The following is a 21,501-nucleotide window of genomic DNA, read 5'->3' on the forward strand; positions in this document are numbered from 1 at the left end:
CTTCTGCTGACCAGTCCACAGTGTAGTCTGCCTTTCTTCTGATGTCAGCTGCTAAACCTACACACTCTACAAAAAAAAAAAGACAGGGCATGGAATCAAACTTTGTGAGGCAGACGTCGTAAGCAGTCATCCAATTTGTCGACCAGTCGTTCATGTGCTGCATTATAATCATAAGAATTTTAATAATTAATAATGTAATTAAAAAATATACTGCCGTAAATCAATCGGCATGATGGGCCGCGTAGAGTGCGAGGGCCGTATTTGGCCCACGGGCCAAAGCTTGCCCCCTACAAACCGATTGTCGCGTGTGTTGCAGTGCCCCAAAACGTGACGCTAGGTGGCGGCACCGTCACGGGGACAGCTACGCTCTCCCCCCGGCGGCACGCACCAAGGACCGGTAATAGTTGCGGGGAGCCGGAGGGGGTTGGTTGGAGGTTCCCGGAGGGGGGAGGATGTCTGCGTCCGTCGGCGTCAGTGGTTGGGGCAGTTAGCTGGCCGTTGACCGGACGTGAACTTCTCGCCAGCTTCCCCTCGGGTCCACTTCACTTGGGGAGGGGGCGGGGGAGCAAACAAGGAAGTGGACGCAGCGGGGACACTTTTGACGACCTTCTCGCGGGTAAGTGGCGCTTATTTAAACCAATGTCCTGTCAGCCGACCCGTGGCCAAGTGTCGGCGGCGAATTAGTTTGAGCGAATTGCGTTTGCGTGGCCGCCGTGCGCGTGGAACACGCTGCCCCGCTGACGAGACCCACGGACGTGAAGTTGGAGTCAGGAAGTTGTGTGGTGAACGTTTTCAGTTCCCACGCTCATTCATTTGTAACACGGAGGTGCTGCAGTGGAGTTTAGCTCCGTTTAACGGCCTATGCACAAAATGTCTGCCTTCACTTCGATAAGAATGCTCACTTCAACCATAGCTTGGGTTGCACTGTGCAACTTACGACCATATTACTTTTTAAAAAATCGTTAGAACACGAAACCGCAATAAAAATGGTGACGTGCCGATATCACTATGTGTCAGACTGTGTTTGAAGTACTGTACTTGGATTTGCGTACGTGCCGATACCAAGAATAAATGTTTGAAAATGCCATGACATCTTGGACTTGTGATGAAAAATGTGTTTTATTTGAATTTAACGTTCCACAAGCGTGTCAACACGAGGCAGTGACACATGGAAGTAAACCAAAACAAACTACAGTAATTAATACAAATATGAAATGTGACCGTGCACAGAATAAGTAGCGTCGATAACGGCCGAACGAATCATTAGCATTCTTCGTATCCTTCGGTCATGGCGATTATCTTGCGTTACTGGACTCGTTGCTCTCATCTAATCAAGAGTCCCATAAATTCAACACGGCCGTCCTTCGACAGACTGTTTCAAAGGTTAAAGACACACTTATGGCTTTTATGAGTCTCGTTTACACCGCTTGTAAAAAGCTGGCGTTTTTCTACCATTTTCTGTGTTACTGTCATGTGAAGTTTTACACCTGACACTCACTTCAACAGCTCTGTTGTGTTGAAAGCACTTGTCCCCTGGCCAACAAGGATTTTACACTTCACGCCAGACTCTGTGGCTGATGGCAACGTATTAACTGGTTGTGGGAGCACTATGCTGCATTCCTTATTCAAGGTAACAGGCGATGGTGGGATGGAGGTTTTATCGTCGTCTTCTGGTGGTTTACGTATCATTTTAATTGTCAGATGTACAGTATACTCTTAACATTTTGGTTTCAGTTGTCTTTCGGGCAGCCGTGAGGCCAGCGGCATTAGACAGAATCAGCTTTGCAGTTTTTTTTTTTAAGTATATCGGGTCCTCTTGCCCGTGGCTCGCTAATTGACTTTGGAACAGCATTGCGGAATTGCTGCCTGCCAGGAAGTTTTTCTCTCCCTGACTGCGCTTCGGCGCCAGTTTGAGAAGCTTTATGGCCGTCGCACTGCTTCAATGTGTGGTACAATTTATGCTGCCAAAGGCTTCAAGTGGAAGATTATGAGACTGTACAGGTAAAGCTTTATGATTATCCGAAGCATCCACTGCACTTGTTCCAGTGCAGTCCACTTGATAGACTTTGCCCAATTTTGTGCTCGCATCTGCTTGTGATGCCTCACAAAAGAGAGAACAGTAGGATAAAAAAAAAGTGAGGACAGTGACTTTTAGGACACTTGGCTTGTATTTGTGCTTTTATTTGTGTTTTATAGTGATTGAAAGCGAGCAGCACGGGGACCCTCTGGTTGGCACGCTTGCCTTTTTAGTTCTGAGGTTCGTGATTCAAACCTCGACTCCGCGGCCTATCGGTGTTCTCGCCGCGCTAGCGTGGGTTTTGTCCGGTACTCGGCCTGCAGTCATAAAACGTGTTCGTGCCAGCTCCCCTGCGGCCAGGCAAAATGGATGGATGGATGAATGGGGATCAGGTCTGGCATTTGAATTGGATGCGAGTAAATGACTTCCACACTTTGCATTCCTGCTCTGGTGCGTCAATTCTTCATTGTCTCGTGAAGACGTTCAAATTTTTTTGTGTGGGCTAATGCAGACCTGAAGTGACGCCAGGGAACGTTTGTGGTCATCGAGCTAATTTCGGCGCTGATTTGCAGACAGGAAGTGCCATGCTATTTGCGGCTCAGGGCATAAAATGCAATCGCGCTCAAAACAGTTTGTTGGGTGTCGAAAACTTACGATGGTTTGTCAAGATCACAAATGCGGCATCACTGAACTGTCTCCTTCTTCCAGGTATCTGTGTCCCCATTTACCGGAATCTCCGCTCGGCCCGGCAAGAAGGGTCTCTTCTTAGTTGAAGTACCACTTGTCATCACCTCAAAGCTAAACCAGGCTAATTTATCTTTTGGTTAGCGTCGCCGTGTGTATAAATTTCCCCCTTTTGGCTCGGCCGCCTCAGGTCCCGTCTCGCGGTTATTTATAGGCGCCAAGTTCGGAGGGAGATTATTTGAGATATGTCACTGGAGAAAATGCCGCAACACAGGCCGACCGCCACCAAGGTTGAACTGTTAACAAGAGCGTGTGAGAGGGGGGAGGGGGGAATTTGGGTGAGGCACAGTGTGCGCAATCAGCAGCTGGGCACTCATCGACTGAATCTAAATTGGTGTTTTATTTGCTGCTTCGATTGAGGCGTTGTGAATTTTGCCAGAATGTGATGAAACAATTTTCTCACCCCCATACGACTTTGAAACTAGGCCGGGTGAAGATCCACCGTTTTCAAAGCAGGGTGCTGAAGATATTTGCGATGTGAAGGGCCCGGTGCAGGCGCCACATGCACGACTGGCAGAGATAGACGAAAAAAGATAAGTTTGTCATTCGTGAGAAGTTTTGGACAAGTGGAGTGAAATTGGATGACTTGCCGCGGCACCCCGATGGTCTCTCACGCCACGCTGGTTGGGAATCACGTGGAAGAGAAAGTGCCGTGTCATGGAGTTCGTGTTGTGTGTGGACTGTTAACGTGTGTTTCAACCGCGAGGCTCGCAGGCAGATCAAAGACAGATTGAATTGTAGTCGTCACATGGGGCAAAATCCGGTTTCAGGTATTTCTTCTTGTTCGCCTTGTCAACTCCACTCAGCCTTTTGAGTGGCTCTCCGAGACTTGGACCCCCTTGTTTTTTTTAACTCCCATTTTTGTTTGCTGAAATTTGCACGTGTGATTTGGCTTAAAAAAAAAACAAAAAGTAGCCATCATTCATGACGGACTGTATTCTATCCCATCTCATTTCGGCTTGATTGGAGCAAGATTATAACAATTAACCAAAGCTAACGCAATAACTGAAATTGAAATCATATTTTTGGTTTAAAAAAATCTAAACAAAAATGCTTTAAAAAACAAACAACCCAAAAAAAATGAAAGCTCACTGAAAACTAAATGAAACGACGTCATAGGTTAATAACTCCAGCGAAAAATGTCCTTTGGTTTTTCGCATTTGTCAATAAATATCATGCATGATATTAAGGGCTTTTTTTCAAATGTTATTTTGGTTTTGCTCTACTTCCATACAGAAGAATAGAGTCGTTTGGGAATTGTAGTTTACTTTATTGCACAACAGTTAGTAAACTTTTTTTTTCATGCCCTTGACAAATCTTCCATTAAAAACAAAATAAAAACCTAATACTAAAACGAATAAAACTCAACAAACCTGTTCTAAATACTAATTAAAACTACCTGAAAATGTATATAATTTAATTTGAAATTTAAAAGTCACAACAAATAAAAGCTCATTAAAATGAAAACTCTAAAACCAAAAATTCTAACTTTGGATTCGAGTGCCCATTTCTAATATTGTGCCTTTATCAGTTTGTTTTTGGTTTTTTTTTTTTGGTCAGTGACTATTTCACTATATCACTACATACAATTAAAATGTACATCCAAACTGCACATAAAGTGTCAACACAGAAGTCTAGCTGGAATAAAAGTGTTGCAGGAGTTGTGTCGATTGACTTGTCAGTGTGTTTCTCGGCAAATATTTGTCCGGAACAGGGATTCTTTCACACCGTCACGTTGTCAGTGGCGCGTAACTTTTGCGAACGTGCTCCTTTTTTTTTTTTCTTCCTGTTGCGTAATTGAGGTTTCTCAGGCATTAACGGATGTGGTAACGCGACTACCTCGCACAGTTAAAATTGCTTTTTGCCTTTTTTGTGTCGCCAGGGGCGAAAGAACAATGCTCTGCATCGGCGCAATGTCAAGTTGACCCGGTGAGGAACTGCGCTCATGTTGTCCTCCGGGGCCGCAACTTTGCCGCTGTCCTGACACGGGCAGACCATGTCTTTGTAGTGCCTCAAGTCGGGGTTTCTACCTCTTCACTTTAACCCCTCTGGTGAGGCTCTCGGTCACAAGAACACCAAGTTCCTCAGAAAGCGAGACCGATATCTCCTGCGGCCGAATCTGGGAATCGCAACTTAATCCCGATTTGGACATGTCACACACCTGATGTCCGAAACCTGTGACGGACGGCGGCCGGACGCCGGGGACGGTCCGGAGCGCGGCGGCGGAGAAGTCTGCTCCGACGACGACGAGCCCGCCATGCGGCCAATGCAGGCGGACGTAAAGATCGACGTCTTCCGAGAAGAAGGCAGGGAGGACGAAGACGGCGACTCGGTAAGTCTGAAGGCAAGGATTGCCACTCGAAATGGGACAACAGATATTAGCACCGCAATCATTTTCTGTGCTGATACACATCCATCAAATCGTGACATCTTGGCTGTCGGATGTCCAGGTATCGTAATTTGAACGAAGCACTAATTGGACAGGACAGTCGGTCAGTGTCAGATTTCAGTTATTTAGCTGCATTTTCATATTTCAAGATTTGCTGTGCCTGATGAGTCAGATTGTTATTGTCGAGTCCCTGAGGGGCCCGATCCAGACCATGTTCGATGTCGCCCTCCTCTAGCACACCTGATTCAAATCATCAAGATCCTTATCAGGCTCCTGCAGAGCTTGCTGATGAGCGGATTATTTGAATCGGGTGTGTTGGAGGACGGAGGTATCTAAATCAGGCTGGATAAGCACTCTCGAGGACCAGACTTGGCCAGCACTGTTCTAAAAAGTTTTCTCTAGTTTCATAGATGCCGTAGCGGGAGCAAAATAGCTGAACGTTCATCCATGAGCTTCTATGGCCACTAAACAGTCAACCAGTAAACAGCCAGCCAAGAATCTGAGCTCACAACTCACTCTTCACTCTCATTTGCCGTCTCCCACATCACTCACCGGCCTGGCCACGCCTTTTAAAGCCACACACACTTCAAGTCACAGATTCTACGGTGTGAAAAGTGAGGATGGCAACCAGAAGCCGACAAACAGATTTTTGTATTATGTGTTGGTAATGTTGTCTCATAATGCAAAGTCAAGTTTTAATACACTTACTTGAATATTCTATGGGATAACTGGTAGATTATTGATTAAAAAAAAAAAATTGGGTAGTTGTAGCTGGCGTTATTTCTGTCAATCCACGATGGCCAAGTTGGCCAGTAGTCTAAATTGAGTTGATTCCCAATCGCCTTTTTTGCATTCCCGTAACTCAGTTTACTGTTAGCATGCTCCTCGGCCATATATACTGTATATATACAGTACATATATTTTTTTTTATGAGCTTGTCACTTTCCTTCCCGTCAGCCATCCGAGCGGCAGATTGTGGTGGGCATCTGTTGCATGATGAAGAAGTCCAAGTCTAAGCCCATGACTCATATCTTGGAGCGCCTCTGCAAGTTTGACTACATCGAGGTGGTCATCTTTCCCGAGGACGTCATCCTGGAGGAGCCCGTGGACAAATGGCCGCTATGCGACTGCCTCATATCCTTTCACTCCAAAGGTAGCGGTCGCATCAGTCCCATACATTTTTTTTTTCTCCAAAGTTATATCCAGAGTTTTAAGGTTCCAACAATAGCAGAGGCAGAAGGTTTAGATATGAGCCAATATTTACTTTGGGCTCTTAATCACTCAATTTATTGTCTGGTTTCACTTAATCACATATCAAATGTTACTACATTATTATATAGTGCTCAGAAGACGTCAGTATATTGCACTCAACTAAATGTCAGAAATTAAAGAAAATAAATATTCACCCAGCCATCCATTTTCTGCTCCGCTTTATCCTCACAAGGGTCGCGGGGGGTGCTGGAGTCTATTCCAGCTGTCTTCGGGCAGTGGACGGGGGACACCCTGAACCGGTTGCCAGCCAATCGCAGGGCACAGACAAACAGCCATTCATGCTCACACCCACACCTAGGGACAATTTAGAGTGTTGGAATGTGGGAGGAAACCGGGGTACCCGGAGAAAACCCGCGCAGGCCCGGGGAGAACATGCAAACTCCACACAAAGAGCCTGGAGCTGAAATCGAACCCACAACCTCTGCACTGTGAGGTTGACGCGCTAACCACTTGACCACTGGGCCACGAAAAAGAAATAATACATCAATTAGTTTTTAAAAATTGTTCTATGTCGTGAAAAAAAATGTGCTTTTTTTTTTAACACAGACGATTATTCTAATAAAATAATAAATAAAAGTTAAAACCTTCAGACACGTGTATTAATTCGTACTTCTCACTAAAAAGTCAAGCAAATCATGTGTGTCTGTGTGTGTGCGTGTGTGTGTTTGAGTCACCATACGTCATGGAAGGGTGATGACCATTTTTTGTCATTTTTCGTGCACTTACTCATTGCAAACACGCCAGTGCCATGCTGTTAATGCCATCTAATTCACCGAGGCTCGAATAACAAAATACTAAAAATGCCAATGGATCAAACTTTGAAACTTATATATATATATATATATATATTTTTTTTTTTTTGTGGGTGCGCAACGTTGGTGCAGGTTTCCCACTGGACAAAGCTGTGGAATACGCTCAACTCAGGAATCCACTGCTCATCAATGACCTCAACATGCAGTATTTCATACAGGACAGGTACACACGTGCGCACGCACACAAACGCCAAGATAAGATAAGAAAACCTTTATTCGTCCCACAATGGAGAAATTTGCAATTTACAGCAGCAAAATTTGGAGGGAAGAAAGTAGAAAAACAGAAACTATTTGCATGCACAAAATAAATTCGAAAAATGAGGATGTCACTTTCCGTACCCTTGCCTGCTACCACAGGAGGGAAGTGTATCGCATCCTTCAAGAAGAGGGCATCGAGCTACCTCGATATGGTGTGCTCAAGAGAGACCCGGACAATCCGGAAGGTAAACATCCGGGGGGGTAGGAATGGACGTCATTGGAAATGGTTGTTGAAAGCGTGCGCGTGTCAAGAGTGCAACCTGGTGGAGGCGGAGGACCACGTGGAGGTGAACGGGGAGGTGTTCCCCAAACCTTTTGTGGAGAAGCCCGTGTGCGCCGAGGACCACAACGTCTACATCTACTACCCAACGTCCGCGGGCGGCGGCAGCCAGAGGCTTTTTCGAAAGGTAAAAAGCCGAGGCGCCACGAAGCAGGCTCGGGATTCAACGCTTCGCATCGCGTTTGGATGAAGTACCGACGCTGCTTTGATTATTCCAAATTAATCGGTGCGATTTATTCAACAAGACCAAAGGTCATCAGTCGTAACCCCTGGCAACCCACGAAAATGGCAAAATGAAGGCACTTGAATTGTGAATTGTATGCCGGAAACGACCAATCTGGGTTGCGATAGTTTGGGATTTTTCATTGTTGTCACTTTTGTCAGCTAGTTTTAATAAACTTTACAAGTGGGTTCGTTACTTTTTATTTATTTATTTTTTGCAACATGTTTAGTTTGTATTAGTTTTAGTATCGGGTTTAGTTTTTTAAAAAAAATATATGGTGTATTTGTTGAATGCAAAAAAAAAAAAAATCCCAATAAGTATTATATAATAAAGTAAACAACACTTCCCAAACAACCGTTCAACTTCTTCAGGAAGCTCATTTAGGAAATTAATTGACAAAGATGAAAACAAAGTACGTTTGTTGTTACTTTTAGTTCATTTTGTCAACTTTCAATGTAGTTTCAATTCATTTTCATCCTTTTAAAAGATGCTAATTTTATTTTCTTCATGAAACATTTTCCTCCAATTTTAGAATGAGTTATTTCATTAGTTTTTGTGAACGGTGCTAACTTTGATCAGAACACCGCTCCTACTTGCCTGCATCGTCAACCGAAGTCTTTCATGCTGCCTGTAGAAATCCGCAAGGGGGAATCACTGGCAAGGAGTTTGGGTGGACGCCTCGAACTTGATTAACACGTATCAGGGTGACAGCAAGCCATTTTTTGTTTGTTTGCTTTCCCCCGCATTACCTTCTGCATAAAGATCGGCAGTCGCAGCAGCGTATATTCCCCGGAGAGCAGCGTTCGGAAGACGGGGTCGTACATCTACGAGGAGTTCATGCCCACAGACGGGACTGACGTGAAGGTACCCTGGCGCTTCATGTGCACTGTCTCTGATGATTTTTGTATTTCTTTTGGTGCTGTCTGCCGAAACAAAATTCCATCTTTGTGAATGTTGTCGGTCAGGTGTACACGGTGGGTCCGGATTACGCCCACGCGGAGGCCCGGAAGTCTCCCGCGCTGGACGGCAAAGTGGAGCGAGACTGCGAAGGGAAGGAGATCCGATACCCCGTCATGCTGACCGCCATGGAGAAGCTGGTCGCCCGGAAAGTCTGCCTGGCCTTTAAAGTAACCGGCTGGATTCCTCCTGCTTCGCTACCTGCTCAATTTCTGCCTTTTTTTTTAGTTTGTTTTTTTTTGTCTGGCTCTCAAACGGTTCGTTAACCTTTTTTTTTTTTGTGTGCCAGCAAACGGTGTGCGGTTTCGACCTGCTCCGAGCCAACGGCCACTCGTTTGTGTGCGACGTCAACGGCTTCAGCTTCGTCAAAAACTCCATGAAGTATTACGACGATTGTGCCAAGGTGCTCGGGTGAGTCTCCCCCGGGGCGGTCACGGCAAACAAATCGACACAAATGCAGTGAGCCGCAATAAATTCTCCACGCAACGGTCCCCGTGTCAGAACAAAGACTGTATTGATTTTCACGGATAGACATCGGTGTGGAATTAACTTGAAGGAACGGGAAGAACATGAAACCCGATGGCGAGGAGTGCCACCTAAATTACAGGAGCACTTGACGACACCATGGGGCGTTTTTATGGCACAACGGTCCGAGAGACAAGTCCAAAATGAGCAGTCTTGTATACAGCGCGTTGTAAGTCGCAGGTATCACGTGAAGTGCTCCCAAATGTCCAGTGACGGCAGTATCCACTGAAAAAAATGGTGTGTTGAATTTGCGCCGTTTTATTTTGTCAAGTGGTTGCATGGAATAAAATCGTCTGCATCCAGATAAAGATTTTTTTTTTTTAAAGTAGACGATCCATCCGCTTAAAAAAAAAAAGTATCTAAATTCAGATGATGATGATGATTCGATTGTGTGCCGCCTCTTGACAAATGGAGTAAATACAACACACCATTTTTTTCAACGTACAGGTTATCATCATCATTTTGATGCTTGATTGGCTTCAGCCTTTTGTTTTTTTTTTCTTCAATCATTGATATTTTCCCTTTTATTCTTGACACACACTGACTAATTGAATGCTGGAAAATGAATTTTACGCAGTCTGATCCTTGACTTAAACCAATTGTGGCCGTCACTCAGTGGGGAAAAAAAATCCCTCGGATTTTCTTCATTTGAATATCGGTCGCACATGCTTAAAATGTGACTAAAGCGATGTCATTTTGCCGTGTTTTCCTCAAATATAAACAAATGATTCATGTTAGTTTCCATGATAGATGCCACTCAAGACAAACAATTCCTCCCTCAAATACATGTAACAACGAATTGCGGTGATGTTTTTTTTTTTTTTTTTTTCTTCAAGCCTTGAAGCAAGTCTGCCGTAATTCATTCGCAGAACCCGTTGACAGCTTTGCGGCTCGGTTGCCCTTCTGATTTATCACGCCGTCACTCCAAGCGCACTCGGAAACGTGACGGCGACATCCGCGATGGTGTAAACGGAAAGCGCCGCGTGCGTGTGTGAAGGGGTGCCCTGAGGCGCTTGGGAAAAAAAGGATTCCTTGGCAGCCACAAAACAAAGCCGTCTGCAAATATAATGAAAGCTTAATTGGCTGGCAGCTGTCAGTTGTCATTCAGTCATGTTTTTTTTTTTTTTAACTCCTCTACAGAAACATGGTGATGAGAGAGTTGGCCCCCCAGTTCCACATTCCCTGGTCCATTCCGATGGAGGCCGAAGACATCCCCATTGTGCCCACAACCTCAGGAACCATGTACGTGGAAACAATCAGGCTCAAAATAGTTTGGGACGAGAAGGGGGGGGGGAATTATTGCTCATTAACATATTGGACATGTAATGTTGTGTATTCTTTTTTCCCCGCCAATTTATTTATGCTCCCATACAGAGCCAATAAATGTCCCCAAATAATATATTCATTTATTTATTTTTTTAGAAATTGATTTCTCGAGTTTATTACTCTACGTTCACACCCGAAAGGCGCACTTAAAAACCTTTTTTCCAAAATGGACTTGGGGCCTGACATTGCAGGTCGCCTTACGTACGCACCGAGTTCTAAAATCTGTGAATGCTGCGGTGTGACTTTGAGGACGGGCCCGCTCGACACACTGATGTTGTGCCGACACGTCGCTTATATCGCGGAAAGGCGGACGTTAAAGCGGGAAGGGTGGGCGTGAAAGAGGACGCGAAACCCCAGTTGGTGCCGCTATGTGCAACAACATCCCGAAAACGGCGCCAACGAAGAGACGCGCTTGCGAAGCACAGTTTAATCCCAAAAATGACATGAGTACATTGTTAAATACTTCAAATAAAATACAACCGCACTCAGTTTTGCTGCCGCTGCCTTTGTAAAAACCTACGCTAGCGTATTTTTTTTTTTAAGCTACCATGCCTGCGTCCGATAATACAATGCGTCTTGCGAATGTGTGTGTTCAATACGTAAAATAGCTACGCCTTTTAATACGGTGCGCCGTCTGGTCGTGAATATACGGCAATATAAACACATGTAACTGTAATCTCACTGAAAATGAGAAAGAGGTACTTTTGTTTTGAGTTTTGCGCACTGTGCAGTGCTTTGCTAAGTGAACTATCTCCCGTTAGAGAGCTCCTCCCAGCTGTCCAGAATTAGGTTTCATCCTTTTGATTTTTAAAAGACACAACTCGGTTCTGTGTGTTTCTGCGGTTCTGACGTGCTCTTGTTCAAAACAGGCCGACCGTTATTTATTTTGCTGGGCTGTTTTTTGGCGTGACGCGGTGCGCTTATTGCGCCTCATTTAACCTCATTTCCTCATGACGCAGGATGGAGCTGCGCTGCGTTATCGCCATTATTCGCCATGGCGACCGAACACCAAAGCAGAAAATGAAAATGGAGGTTCGACATCCTCTGTATGTGTTGAACACACAGACCAGCTCACTTTTTAAATTTTTTTTAATTTTTATTAGTTAACCTCCCATCGTAAGATCAATCTTTCCGTATTCTTCTGTCTGACCCCTCACAGATTCTTTGAGTTGTTTGAGAAGTGCGGCGGTTACAAGTCAGGAAAGCTAAAGCTGAAAAAACCAAAACAGCTTCAGGTGAGCTGCAACTCTTTTCCTTAAACATTAAAAACCTCCACTGTGGCACCTGGACAGTTACGAGATGTCATTTGGCCAATTTAAACAAAAAATTGGTTTTTGGGGGAGGCGGCTTTTGTTGCGGGCTAAAACTTCTGACTTCAAAGACTTTCAAACAAACAGATACAAACAAGCAGATAGAGGACAATTCTGCAAAAATGAAGCCAGTGGCTCTCTTCAAACTCTTTGATATTTGAACAATAAAGCACACAGCAACACACACAGACAATTTGTCAGTCACATGTATATCTTCTTTATCCTCTTTGGGGGGAAAAAAAAAGACTAATGTTGCCGCAGCTTACTAATCAAACTGCGCCGTTCTTTGCATTCCATTTAATCACGTCATTACTGCGTATTTGCAAAAAGGAAAAAAACTGTCCAGTGTTGAAACGGCGAACGAACAGGCTGCCTTTTTCCAGGAAGTGCTGGACATCGCTCGTTTGCTGCTGCTTGAACTTGGCCAACATAACGACTGTGAAATTGAGGAGAAGAAGTCCAAACTGGAGCAACTCAAGACCGTCCTGGAGATGTGAGAACACACACACACGCACACACACACACACACACACACACACACACACACATTCGCTCACAACAGGGTTGTCGTGGTTCTAGATATTCATTTTTATTTTTCTATAATTGTTGCTAGTTTGAATGAATTTTATAAATCCCTTTCATTCATTTCTTTTTTTTTTTTTCTTCCAATTTTGGTTTGAGTGATCTCGTTTTCGTGAACTGTAATAACCTTGACACATACGCACACGAACGTCTCCGCCGCGCTCGTGCCGTCATCATCATCCACTCGTGTCCAAATCGTCGCTGCACTGAAGGCTGTCCATCGTTCTCCAGCTTCATCCTCAATTCACTCATTTCCTGTCTAAGGTTCATTCTTTCTCTTCCCTCCTCTGCCCATCCCTCCTTCTCTCTCCTTTCCAAAAGGGAATCCAGCTTGATTGACACCCAGTACGCACACTCTCCCTTTTCATTTGGTTGTTGTTCTTGTTTCTTTTTTTTTTTTTTTTCTCCCCCTCCCCCAAATGTTGCAGATTTACTTCCCTCCCTCCTTTAGCCCACCTGACATGCGAAATATTCGGAGCCCGTCTCCTTCTTGGACATTGCTCGCATACCGGGGACTGTTTTCTAATATTTTGCTCGGCCTTTGGCGTGTCACCTCCATTCATTCCATATCACGTTCTCGCCTTTAACAGGACACACATCAAAGCAGCCGCGGGACACGCGCAGCCAAGTGCGGATGTGTGTAAATCGACAGTGCGTGCGGTGTTGCTGCGTGTGCATGCGGGCCTCCTTAATCAGCTCACGTCCGTCTTTCGTCTCAGGTTATCTCCATTATGATTATCGACGTGGCACAAACCAAAGGTCCAAAACTGACTGACTGCGGAAATGAAAGGCAGCTTTTATGCCACTTCATCACTTAGTCTAAAGGTCTGGTTGTGGGCGGTGGTGGATGGGGGGTGGGGGTGGTGAGTGATTAACATGCACGCCACCTTAGCCCAGCAGCGAAACTGATTCATCGTCTGGACCAAAAGTCAGAGATGCGGTGCTATCAGATTTATTCATTTTTCTAGACCAAGGATGAGTTAAAGTTCTCGAGTACTCTATTTAGTTTTTTGGGAAATTCAGAGCTTTCACTTCACCATGGTGCAACATCAAAATCATGTCAGATTCAGTTCAACACGCTGCACCGTTTCAATCTTCCCCACTTTCAACTTTTTTGCCCCACGTGACGCCGATAGCAGCGACTTTCAAGCAAGTTTGCTTTCGTTTGACACGGCTAATAGGCGGCGTGGAGCACTCGCAGCTCCTCCGACAGCCTGCCGTGTGTGTGTGTGTCACGCGGGCCACCCGCCACAGGCTTTTGTTTTAAGCCCTCGGCAGCTGCCTGCCCGTTTGATCCGGGAGAACTACGGACTCATTGGTCTGCAGCCTAATTTGACGCTGAACACAACGCCGTGCCACAGGTGCACTTTTGAAGGTCACCGCAATGCTTCGCGTGTCTTCGGCCAAATCAAATTTACAACTCATTTGATTGATTGATGCCGGCGCGCGCCTGCCAGATGCGCACATGACGCCGTTTTGCCTGCTCTCCCTGCATCTGCTTTTGTGTGTGTGCGTGCGTGTGCGTTTATTCCTCCAGGTACGGTCATTTCTCGGGTATCAACAGGAAAGTCCAGTTGACGTACTTGCGCAACGGACAGCCGAAAGCCTCCAGCGAAGAGGAAGGTAACGTTGGCCAATATTAATGTTGCAATCGTAATACGTGAGCGCGTAAGAAGAGCTCGAATCGCTAATGTTGCGCAGCTGAAATCCGCGACGGCCTCCGATAAGGAACGGAAGTGGTCTCATGTCAGATTGAAGAATTTGTGGCGTCCAAAGGCGCGGTGTGTTTATTTACATCGCCGGTCCGTTTACAAGTACGGTGAAACGTCGTGCAAATGGGACATGAAAAGAACCGTACAAGGTTCCTGGTGCTTGTCAGAGGGAATCCAAAGCGACACTTATCACCTAAACAGTGGACTCTTTTACGAGGCGTTGCCGTCTATTTTTGTTTGACGCGCCGAGAGCTGAGCTCACCGTTCGCCGCGAACACATCACACAGTGTATGACGGCAAATATTTGCGGAAACACAAACGGGCCCGAAATGGAATCTCCACAAAAATCCTGAATGCCGTTTGTTGTTCAGACTCCAAGAGGGAGGCTCCGTCTCTGCTGCTGGTCCTCAAATGGGGCGGCGAGCTGACGCCCGCTGGCCGGGTTCAGGCCGAGGAGCTGGGCAGAGCCTTTCGCTGCATGTACCCCGGAGGACAAGGTACGGGACAAACGCGCGCACACTTGAGCCCCCTTCCACACTGCCTGGAAAAAGACGACGTTTTTCCAAGCCTGTCGCTGCGTCTGCACCCATTTTTATTGGATCGCAGTGCCAAAGAGGTTTTCAAATCAGCGCCACGTTAAGGCTACTTTCACCCGCGTCAGCTGGGGAACCCAACCACTGAAAGCATTTCTCACTGTCCGGGAAGTGTTTTGTACGTCCCGCCGGATGCTGTCACTTTTTTTTTTTTTTTTTTTTTTTTTTTAACCACGCATTCCTATTCAAATTTCAGATTTTTGTGACATTTAAAAAAAAAAACGAGATCAGATTAATTATTTCAACACGTTGTCCACCTTGAATGTGACATGTACAATGAAAATAGAAAAGATGGAATCATTTTGCACGGGGAAGTCCAAAAATAAACCACTGACATAATGCAGTTGCACAAGTGTGCACACCCTTTAAGAATGAACCAATCGCATTGAAACTTTGAGCCCCCCGAATCATATTTCAGCTGTTCTGCAGTACTTGACTTCTCCTGACATTTTTGGAAGTCTCGTCTTAGACCAAAAGGTCCGCAGAGATCATCGTATGGATCTCATTGTTCAAACTACGCACCAGGAAAAAGCGGCAAGAATTTCCCAAATCATTTCCGATACCATTCAACACAGTCAGCACAGTCTTTTTTTTTTTTTTTTAATTACAACAAAAAAAAATTGAACAGGGCTGTGCGTATACCAGTCTGTGTTTTCCTTGTGAGATACACTTTAGAAAAAAAAAATCAAATCAATTTTAACACGGGATGAAAACTGTAAGAAAATCCAAATTGAGTGAGAAGTGATCGCAGCCCCGCTGGGAGACGAACAAATACCAACCGGAACTCACGCCAACTCATCCATTTGAAAGAGTGTTCAAATGTTTAAAAAAAAACAACAAAAAAACCCCCAACAACCCCAAAAGGACTTGCTGATTTCCCAAACAGTTTCTCCTCCTCACCATCCGGGATGACAAGTTAACATTCAGTTCTCACCATGAAAAGCAATCCCTTCTTCCTTTCAGCACAGCTGCCGTTTTCATGGGCTCTCCGCTGTATTCGTGCATGCGAATCCGACAACCTCCAAGCGCTGCTCACAGTCCACAACATTCCGTACTCTTCCCCCCCCCCCCTCCCCCATCTTCTGCAAGTGTTGCCGATTAACTCTGCTCTTCTCTTCTCGCCGGTCTTTGCACTGTGTAAACTACTAGCCGGTCGCCGCCGGGCCCTCGGCTGCGAGTCCCCTATTGATTTTGGTAAGAGACGGGCGACCCGGGTCGCGCCGCTCCCCCTCGTCTCGCTCACCTTCTGTCCACTAATTGGTTTGGCTGTCGTGATTTGAATACGCCTCACTAATCGTCCCGCTCGCAGATTGCTGTGGATTGTTGTCGTTGCCGTGGTTGTTGCGTCGCCGCGGGGGTCTGAGACAACCGGCCACTTAAAGCAACAAACCAGTCGGTTGATATTGGAAATTGGGGAAGGGGATCTCCGAAGGCGTTTGAGCGCAACCTCCGCCGCATCCCCGCTTCACGGGATACTCGACCCGCTGCACCTCTACACCGTTTCTCAAGTCGGGCTGCAGCCGTCATTCAACCGATCATGCCATTGATTGATTGGATACAAATTCATGTTGCATAATGAACCGGCAAAATCTGCACGGGAGGTTCTGCTGTTGTCACGATTGTGCGTTTGGGGTCGCCGTCCCGTTTGTGTTCAAGACTGCGTTTTCTGTGACTTTGAACGTACGGCATGAAAAGATGCGGCCTGGCCTGGTGAGTGACGTGGGCGTCAACCAATGAACACAAAAGTAGCGGTTGGTCGGTGTGTCTATCGTCGGCGGCGGTGATTTCGGCTTTTGTTCGTGGTGGAATGATTTTAATGATTCGATTCATCTTTGCAACCCAACAGTACACCGTAGATTAGCTGACGGCGAGCCCGACGCGTTTCACGTCATCCCTAACCACTGCTTCACCCCGTGCGCCGCGTGTTACTCTATTTCAGTCTGGAGCCGTGAGCGGATCAAGTTGTCTCGCACTTTGTCAAGGATCCGTCGTACGTCTGCAAGAAAATGCCCGAAGCAGCGGTGCGATTTGATCTCCGGCATTACGTTGCTTTCGTCACCTTGAGCACCATGAACACAAATATTTTAGCACCCGTTATTGCCCGACTCTCGCCGTCATTGACACAATCCGCGCGGTGGCTGGTTTCTTTCATTTCGGGATTTAGATTTACTCACTTTCATTTCAATGTGTTGATGCTTTGAACCGCACCATTTCGCCGCTATGCCAAATGGCAAGCATTGTAAAAAAAAAAAAAAAAGTCACGAGACATTTGAACTGAAAGTGATGCTGCCTCAGGCACTGCGTCCTTTCTTGCTGTTCCTGGGTGGGTGCAATCAGAACAGCTTTGTTATTTTCTCTCGGCATGTTTCAAATGTCACCCAAGTTTAAACGCGAGGCTTCACACCGTGCGCAACCCTCCAGGCGACTACGCCGGCTTCCCGGGCTGCGGCCTCCTCCGCCTGCACAGCACTTACCGCCACGACCTGAAGATCTACGCCTCCGACGAAGGCCGGGTGCAGATGACGGCGGCGGCGTTTGCCAAGGTCGCTCGTCGTCGCCGAAATGACATCCGGAAGAACGCGTTCACCCCACGCGGCGCGTCCATCTCGGGCTTTGTCCGCTTTCTCCGCAGGGCCTCCTCGCTCTCGAAGGAGAGCTGACGCCGATTTTGGTGCAGATGGTGAAGAGCGCCAACATGAACGGGCTGCTCGACAGTGACAGCGACTCGTTGACCGACTGCCAGCAGAAGGTGAAAGCCCGGCTGCACGAGATCATGCAGAAGGACCAGGAATTCTCACCGGACGACTATCAGAGGGTGACCGGGGCCTTCATTTGACGGGCTTGTTGTTTTGGTATCGGGAGGTCAATCTGTCCCCCCCCACCCCCCCTTTTTTTTTTTCCTTTTACGCCGGATCACAGCTCGCGCCAACAAGCAGCCCGTCACTGGTGAACTCCATGAAAGTCATCCAGAACCCGGTCAAAACCTGCGACAAAGTGTACGCTCTCATCCAGAGCCTCAACTCGCAAATTCGCAAACGTCTGGAGGATCCCAAGTCTTCAGGTACCGGCGTGAACGCACGCCGCTATATCGGAAGCCAGTAACCCATTCCAGCCTCCCAAAGAAAGCCAAAGTTCTTTAAGAAGAAAAATAGTACTCAAAATCGTAATTTCTGAAAATGACATTAACCCAACCTGAGCCTTTAAATCTGAACGTGTCGGCGCGAAAAGTGTCGCCGCCGCCGTCGTTCTGAATTAAAGGGTTAATAACGAGAATGGGAAAAGTTGAGGCGTTTTTGCCCGGTTTTTTTTTTTTTTTTGCTTCAATTCGATGGACATTGCGTCACCTTCTGAGGTATGCACCATGACCACCAGGGGGCACTGTACTACATACAGACACGTACTGTCCTGATGACTATTTGATGAAACTAAAACTAAGCTGCCATAATGTTGTTTTTTTGCAATGGATAAAAATGTGTGAGCACCGTCAATGCTCTGCATATTTTGCAACCGTCTGTGTTCAAGTATTCGTGATTTCAAGGTTTATGAGTGCTGCGATTTCAATGCTAGTTTCTTTCAATGGGTTCACAATATGTGTTAGCCTTAAGCTATCGGCCAGGTTATACGTTTTGCTTGAGTACGTAATGTTTATTTATCTTTGCTTTGTGCTAGTGTAATAGAAAACTTTAACTGGCATCTTTTTTTTTTTTTAAAGAATTGTGCTCAATGCGAAGTTCGCTGCCGGCATTTTCTTTTTTCCTGGGGTGTGTGGGGGGGGGGGGATAATTATTTAGCTATGCATATTCAAGAGGGCTTGAAGCAAAATAAACTGCAGCCTCCACAAACTGACGCTAGCCTCCCCAATCTCCTCCCCTCAAGACCTGCAACTGTACCACAGCGAGACGCTGGAGCTGATGCTGCAGCGCTGGTCCAAACTGGAGAGAGATTTCCGCATGAAGAGCGGCCGCTACGACATCAGTAAGATCCCGGACATCTACGACTGCATCAAGTACGACACGCAGCACAACTCCTCGCTGGACCTGGCGGACACCCTGGAGCTCTTCCGCCTCTCCCGGGCGCTGGCCGACATCGTCATACCGCAGGTCAAAAGTGGCTTTGTGTGTTTGCGAGCGACATCGACGAATCTCCCTGTTCACGCTCAGTATCTGCTACCTGCGAATGCAATTCGGTTTTCCACGTCCGTTGCTTGGGCCCTCTTGACGCAAAAGCGGCCCTCCCTTCTCTTTAGGAATACGGCATCAGCAAAGCGGAGAAGCTGGACATCGCTCAGGCGTACTGCGTCCCCCTGATGAAGAAGATCCAGCTGGACCTGCAGAGGACGCACGAGGACGAGGCCGTCAACAAACTGCACCCGCTGTGAGATCCGCACCGTAGACCCGGCTTACGAAGACCGCCTTGCTCCTGTGTGACCATTTTGTTGTGGGTCAGGTACTCGCGGGGGGTGATGTCGCCGGGTCGCCACGTCCGCACGCGCCTCTACTTCACCAGCGAGAGCCACGTCCACTCCCTGCTCAGCGTCTTCCGCTACGGCGGACTCTTGGACGTATGCGCCTTTTTCTGATGCTCTTCCGAAGCCTCGCGCGTCACCCCGAAATGCAATGCTGGAATATCAAAGCAACAACGCGAAAGGCGTTTTTAAGGTGGATGAGCCGAGCTCGAATGGCACGCAGGCGCCGTTCCTGCCAGCGTCAAATCATGCTCGTTTCCATCACCTTCCGCGCATTAGCCGTTACGGTTCAGGCAATATTCGCTGTTAAGGGAAGCATTTCAAAAGTCTGACTGTGTTGAGTAGGGAATGGACTCTACACTTACGCACAACCCCCCCCCCCAAAAAAACCCCCATCATATCATAAAATACGGCCTCATGGGTGGCAGTAACGATCAATATATTTGCCCTAACTTGACACTGTTTAAAAAAAAAAAAAAAAAAAAAAAACGTTTTTGATTCAGGACGTTTTGTCCGTGGCGATATCAAACTCACTCGAGCGTTTACGGTCGTGATGAAACCATTCCGATTCAATGAGCTGTAAGATTGGGATTTTTTGGGGAAAATATTGCTCGAAAGACGAAATTCCATTTTGAAAAATTCTGTCCTTTGCCGCGACTCCTTTCTTTGCTAAAACGTTGCATTGGCTCACAGGAAATGAAGCAACCGGACTCATTTTATTCAGAATGAATGCCTTTCAATCTTTCAAGGATGAAAAAGACCAGCAGTGGAAGCAAGCCATGGACTACCTGAGCGCCGTGCCTGAGCTCAACTACATGACCCAGATCGTCATCATGCTGTACGAAGACAACAACAAGGTGATTGCTGATATTCGCTCCGTCATCTGGCGACTCGCGATGCCGCCGCGACGTGCGGGCGTCACGGAACGGACGCTTTGACTCGTCGCTGTCCGGTTGCTCTTCTGGTTGTCCCGGTTCCGTTTCACACGGCGGGGGGGGGCGCGTCCGCAGGAGCCCTCTTCGGAGGAGCGTTTCCACGTGGAGCTGCACTTCAGCCCGGGGGTCAAAGGCTGCGAGGACGAGGAAAACGTGCCGCTGGGCTTCGGCTTCCGGCCGGCCTCTTCGGAGGTGCGTTCACCAACGTGGCGGACTTGAATGATCGCATTGGCAATCGTTGTTGTTGTTGTTTGACCAATCAGAATCAGGACAAAAAGCCCAACCAGGGCAGCCTGGAGGATCTCTCTCAGGACCAACCGGACCAGGCTCTTCTTTTGTCCGAGCCCATCAACATCCTGAGACGCCCGCCCATGATTCGCAACCGCAAGACGGGCTCCATGGAGGTAAAGTCTTTTGCGTAGATGCCCCCCCCCCCCACCCCCCCCTTCCCTCCGTGTTGTCCGCCTGCCACCTGCGGTACGTTTCTGTCAAGTGGGTCTCTCGAGTCATGTTTCGGTGTTAACGCCGCTCAGGTCCTCTCTGAGACCTCGCCCACCCACTCGTCCAAAGGCTGCACGTCGCACCGACTCTTCCCTTCGGGCTCGCGCCAGTCGCCCGAGATCAAAGCAGCCAGCGGCCTAGGTGGGCGCCTCCTTTCTGTCGTGTGTGCGTTGCCGTTGCCTGTGCGTGTGTTTTTATGCGGCGCGCAGCATCCGCCCACAGCAACTTCCTCTTCACCTGTGACACCTTTTCTCTTTTTCACAACTGCCGCCACGCCCGCGTGCGTCCCAGTCACACGTCTGCAGTTATACGTTATCTTTGCAAGCGTAATGCTAACAAACAATGCAAAATGCCATAGAGGGGCTAATGAATAGCGTCAGTGCTGAGCAATGGATGTGGCCTAAGCAGACAGACGGGATAAGATTATGCCCACGGCATATATTCTTTCTTCTTACTCAGCATAATTGTGAAACTCTTCTTCATTATCTGCATGAGTGCATTTTTCTGCCCCCCAGTGGCCAGATCTCACACACCAAACAGCGGAGTGAATTCCTCCTGATGCGCAAACCGTTTTGTTATTTTCATTCGAATTACGTGCGG

The 21,501-nt window shown here is 47.1% G+C and overlaps 1 protein-coding gene across 10 annotated transcripts in view; it reads left to right on the forward strand.

The window, feature by feature from the left end:
* The first annotated feature begins 384 nt into the window (after positions 1 to 384).
* Positions 385 to 21,501, forward strand: part of LOC147206916 (inositol hexakisphosphate and diphosphoinositol-pentakisphosphate kinase 2-like) — a 28,908-nt gene continuing 7,791 nt past the window's right edge. For 4 of the 10 annotated variants that reach the window (XR_015100663.1, XR_015100664.1, XM_086108776.1 and 1 more), the window contains exons 1-25: positions 385 to 616; positions 4,644 to 5,093; positions 6,108 to 6,303; positions 7,307 to 7,397; positions 7,592 to 7,677; positions 7,745 to 7,899; positions 8,758 to 8,859; positions 8,961 to 9,122; positions 9,242 to 9,363; positions 10,618 to 10,719; positions 11,763 to 11,849; positions 11,963 to 12,038; positions 12,497 to 12,606; positions 14,233 to 14,318; positions 14,779 to 14,904; positions 16,150 to 16,194; positions 17,422 to 17,543; positions 17,633 to 17,815; positions 17,920 to 18,061; positions 18,877 to 19,100; positions 19,247 to 19,374; positions 19,447 to 19,561; positions 20,215 to 20,322; positions 20,476 to 20,592; positions 20,664 to 20,804. Coding sequence is in view for 8 of the 10 variants with exons in the window: in XM_086108776.1 (XP_085964902.1) it covers positions 4,926 to 5,093; positions 6,108 to 6,303; positions 7,307 to 7,397; positions 7,592 to 7,677; positions 7,745 to 7,899; positions 8,758 to 8,859; positions 8,961 to 9,122; positions 9,242 to 9,363; positions 10,618 to 10,719; positions 11,763 to 11,849; positions 11,963 to 12,038; positions 12,497 to 12,606; positions 14,233 to 14,318; positions 14,779 to 14,904; positions 16,150 to 16,194; positions 17,422 to 17,543; positions 17,633 to 17,815; positions 17,920 to 18,061; positions 18,877 to 19,100; positions 19,247 to 19,374; positions 19,447 to 19,561; positions 20,215 to 20,322; positions 20,476 to 20,592; positions 20,664 to 20,804 (2,994 nt within the window). In the remaining 2 variants the exon portion in view is untranslated. Of the gene's footprint in view, positions 617 to 4,643; positions 5,094 to 6,107; positions 6,304 to 7,306; positions 7,398 to 7,591; positions 7,678 to 7,744; positions 7,900 to 8,757; positions 8,860 to 8,960; positions 9,123 to 9,241; positions 9,364 to 10,617; positions 10,720 to 11,762; positions 11,850 to 11,962; positions 12,039 to 12,496; positions 12,607 to 14,232; positions 14,319 to 14,778; positions 14,905 to 16,149; positions 16,195 to 17,421; positions 17,544 to 17,632; positions 17,816 to 17,919; positions 18,062 to 18,876; positions 19,101 to 19,246; positions 19,375 to 19,446; positions 19,562 to 20,214; positions 20,323 to 20,475; positions 20,593 to 20,663; positions 20,805 to 20,933; positions 21,043 to 21,501 lie in introns of all 10 variants that reach the window. The other 6 variants (XM_086108779.1, XM_086108771.1, XM_086108772.1 and 3 more) reach the window with 3 other exon arrangements.

This window comes from Hippocampus guttulatus, chromosome 4, assembly GCF_054856545.1.
Source record: "Hippocampus guttulatus isolate MCC_2025c chromosome 4, RoL_Hgut_1.0, whole genome shotgun sequence".
Lineage (NCBI taxonomy): Eukaryota > Metazoa > Chordata > Actinopteri > Syngnathiformes > Syngnathidae > Hippocampus > Hippocampus guttulatus.